Genomic DNA, 1,856 nt, shown 5'->3' with positions numbered 1-1,856 from the left:
GTGTGTGTGTGTGTGTGTGTGTGTGTGTGTGTGTGTGTGAAGCTTAATAAATGTGAAGCTTAATTACCAGTGAAACTTAATAAACGCCACTGTTTTATGTATTTTCCTTTCGGTTGCCTAGTACTACGCAACGCCACTTTCTTTTGATTGCCTTGCTTACAGCCAATCAACATGAAAGAACTTCAGTCTACGCAACCGTCATTTTAACCAATGAAATTGTGAGGTTTTTCATCTCTGCCACGCAGGCACATTTCTCATCAGCCAATGAGAAGCCAGGCGAGGCGGGTGTAAGAGTGAAGGCGTACCTGTGAGTATAAGCTAACAAGAGAACTTATTTAGAAAACAATATTTCAAATTTAAATTATGTGACTACCGATCGTTTATATCCGCATCAAAATAAGTGTTTTTGTAATAATTCTGGTACTGCATTCAAGATAAATCTGACATGTTTTGTTAGGCATCTTTCAGATTAGCTACATAGCAAGCTAGTGTATTATTAGTAGTGGCAGACTTTAATCGTTTGGATTGCAGATTTCTCTGGTGGTGAAGCTAATCAAATTGTTTTTGGAATTCAAAACAGCAGAGAAGATGGATTTCCAACAGCATGGATACCGGGCAAGTACGTATGAAAGAACTTAGCAAAAGATTGTTGTTCTTTGAGATACGTGGACAGCAACATACTGTTACCTTAAAATCAGCAAAGCCTAAATTGATCACATCACGAGCAGCTTGGCACTAAAGTACATTGCAGATTGTAAAGTAACTGATTAGACCTAATTAGATATCTTAGCTTGATGACGTGCTGTGTGAACTGTTTAATTCTTTGCCAAATCACATGTAATTAGTTACTAATAGGTCATAGTTGAAGAATGAAATTGGAAGTGATACGATCCTAGTTGTTGATGCATAAACAGCCATATATTTTATGTGAGAATTCTCTAAATGTGATGTTGCTTCATCAGTAATTTCTTTTTTTTTCCTCTCTCTCTCTCAATTCAGCAAAGCCCAGAGCCAGAGCATCTCCACCCATTGGGGGTCCGCTTCTTTTTGATGACACCAGTTCTGGGCCCCCACCCATGAACAACCAGAACTACTATAGTTCAGGATATAATATGGCTGATGCATCGGCAGGAGGTCAAGATCCTGGAGCGGGCAGCCTCTTTGCTGATCCAGTGGCCAGTGCTGCCATGATGTATGGCTCATCACTTGCCAATCAAGGCAAGGATATTGTGAACAAAGAGGTGAGATGCCATGTTTAACTTAAGGTATGACAGTGGTATGTTATTTTAATGATAAAGTGCAGTGCTGCTTTGTGTACAGCCGTTACCGGGGAAACCGCTATTTTTCTGCTGTTCCAAATTAATTAATTTGCATTTTTCTGTCGGATGGTTTTGTCAGACCAATGCAAAAATTGACCCATGTTATTATGCAGCAAACACGCACAGTTGTAAATGTGAAAGAAGCTAATGTGCCTTCTAAAAATCGAAATAATTAAAACAGTAAGACTTATTTTTATATATTTTAATATAATAATTTATACATTTGACTCACCCCTTTTCTTACAAATGTTTTAAAGGCTGAGATGTGATGTTTATAATTTTATGAGATTGTTTTTGTGAAAACCTGTATCTGAACTGTAAATCATGTCATTTTACGGTTTATTATGTTACCATAGACACTGCCCAACTCCACTCATACGGTGTTAATTTTATTTGTGCAGGTCTTAAAAAGGGTCATAAAAAGGCTTAAATTGATTTTTATAAATTCTGGAGACACCCTGTAAATAGTGAAATAAAATTCTTTCCTTGATATGTGTTTTGAAAATGTTTTGATTGACATTTTAACGCCTATCCAAT

At 37.0% G+C, this 1,856-nt stretch overlaps 1 protein-coding gene across 2 annotated transcripts in view; it reads left to right on the top strand.

Annotated features, from left to right (window-relative positions):
- Window positions 1-240: 240 nt before the first annotated feature.
- Window positions 241-1,856, top strand: part of LOC107661401 (protein YIF1A) — a 4,930-nt gene continuing 3,314 nt past the window's right edge. Inside the window, exons 1-3 of one of the 2 annotated variants that reach the window (XM_016450966.1) lie at window positions 241-307; window positions 581-619; window positions 1,000-1,241. In XM_016450966.1, the coding sequence (XP_016306452.1) occupies window positions 589-619; window positions 1,000-1,241 (273 nt within the window). In that variant the 5' untranslated portion in view covers window positions 241-307; window positions 581-588. The remainder of the gene's footprint in view (window positions 308-580; window positions 620-999; window positions 1,242-1,856) is intronic. The other variant, XM_016450967.1, reaches the window with a different exon arrangement.

This window comes from Sinocyclocheilus anshuiensis, unplaced genomic scaffold (assembly GCF_001515605.1).
Source record: "Sinocyclocheilus anshuiensis isolate Anshui unplaced genomic scaffold, SAMN03320099.WGS_v1.1 scaffold635, whole genome shotgun sequence".
In the NCBI taxonomy this organism is placed as follows: Eukaryota; Metazoa; Chordata; class Actinopteri; order Cypriniformes; family Cyprinidae; genus Sinocyclocheilus; species Sinocyclocheilus anshuiensis.
This window is presented reverse-complemented; position numbering and strand designations above follow the sequence as displayed.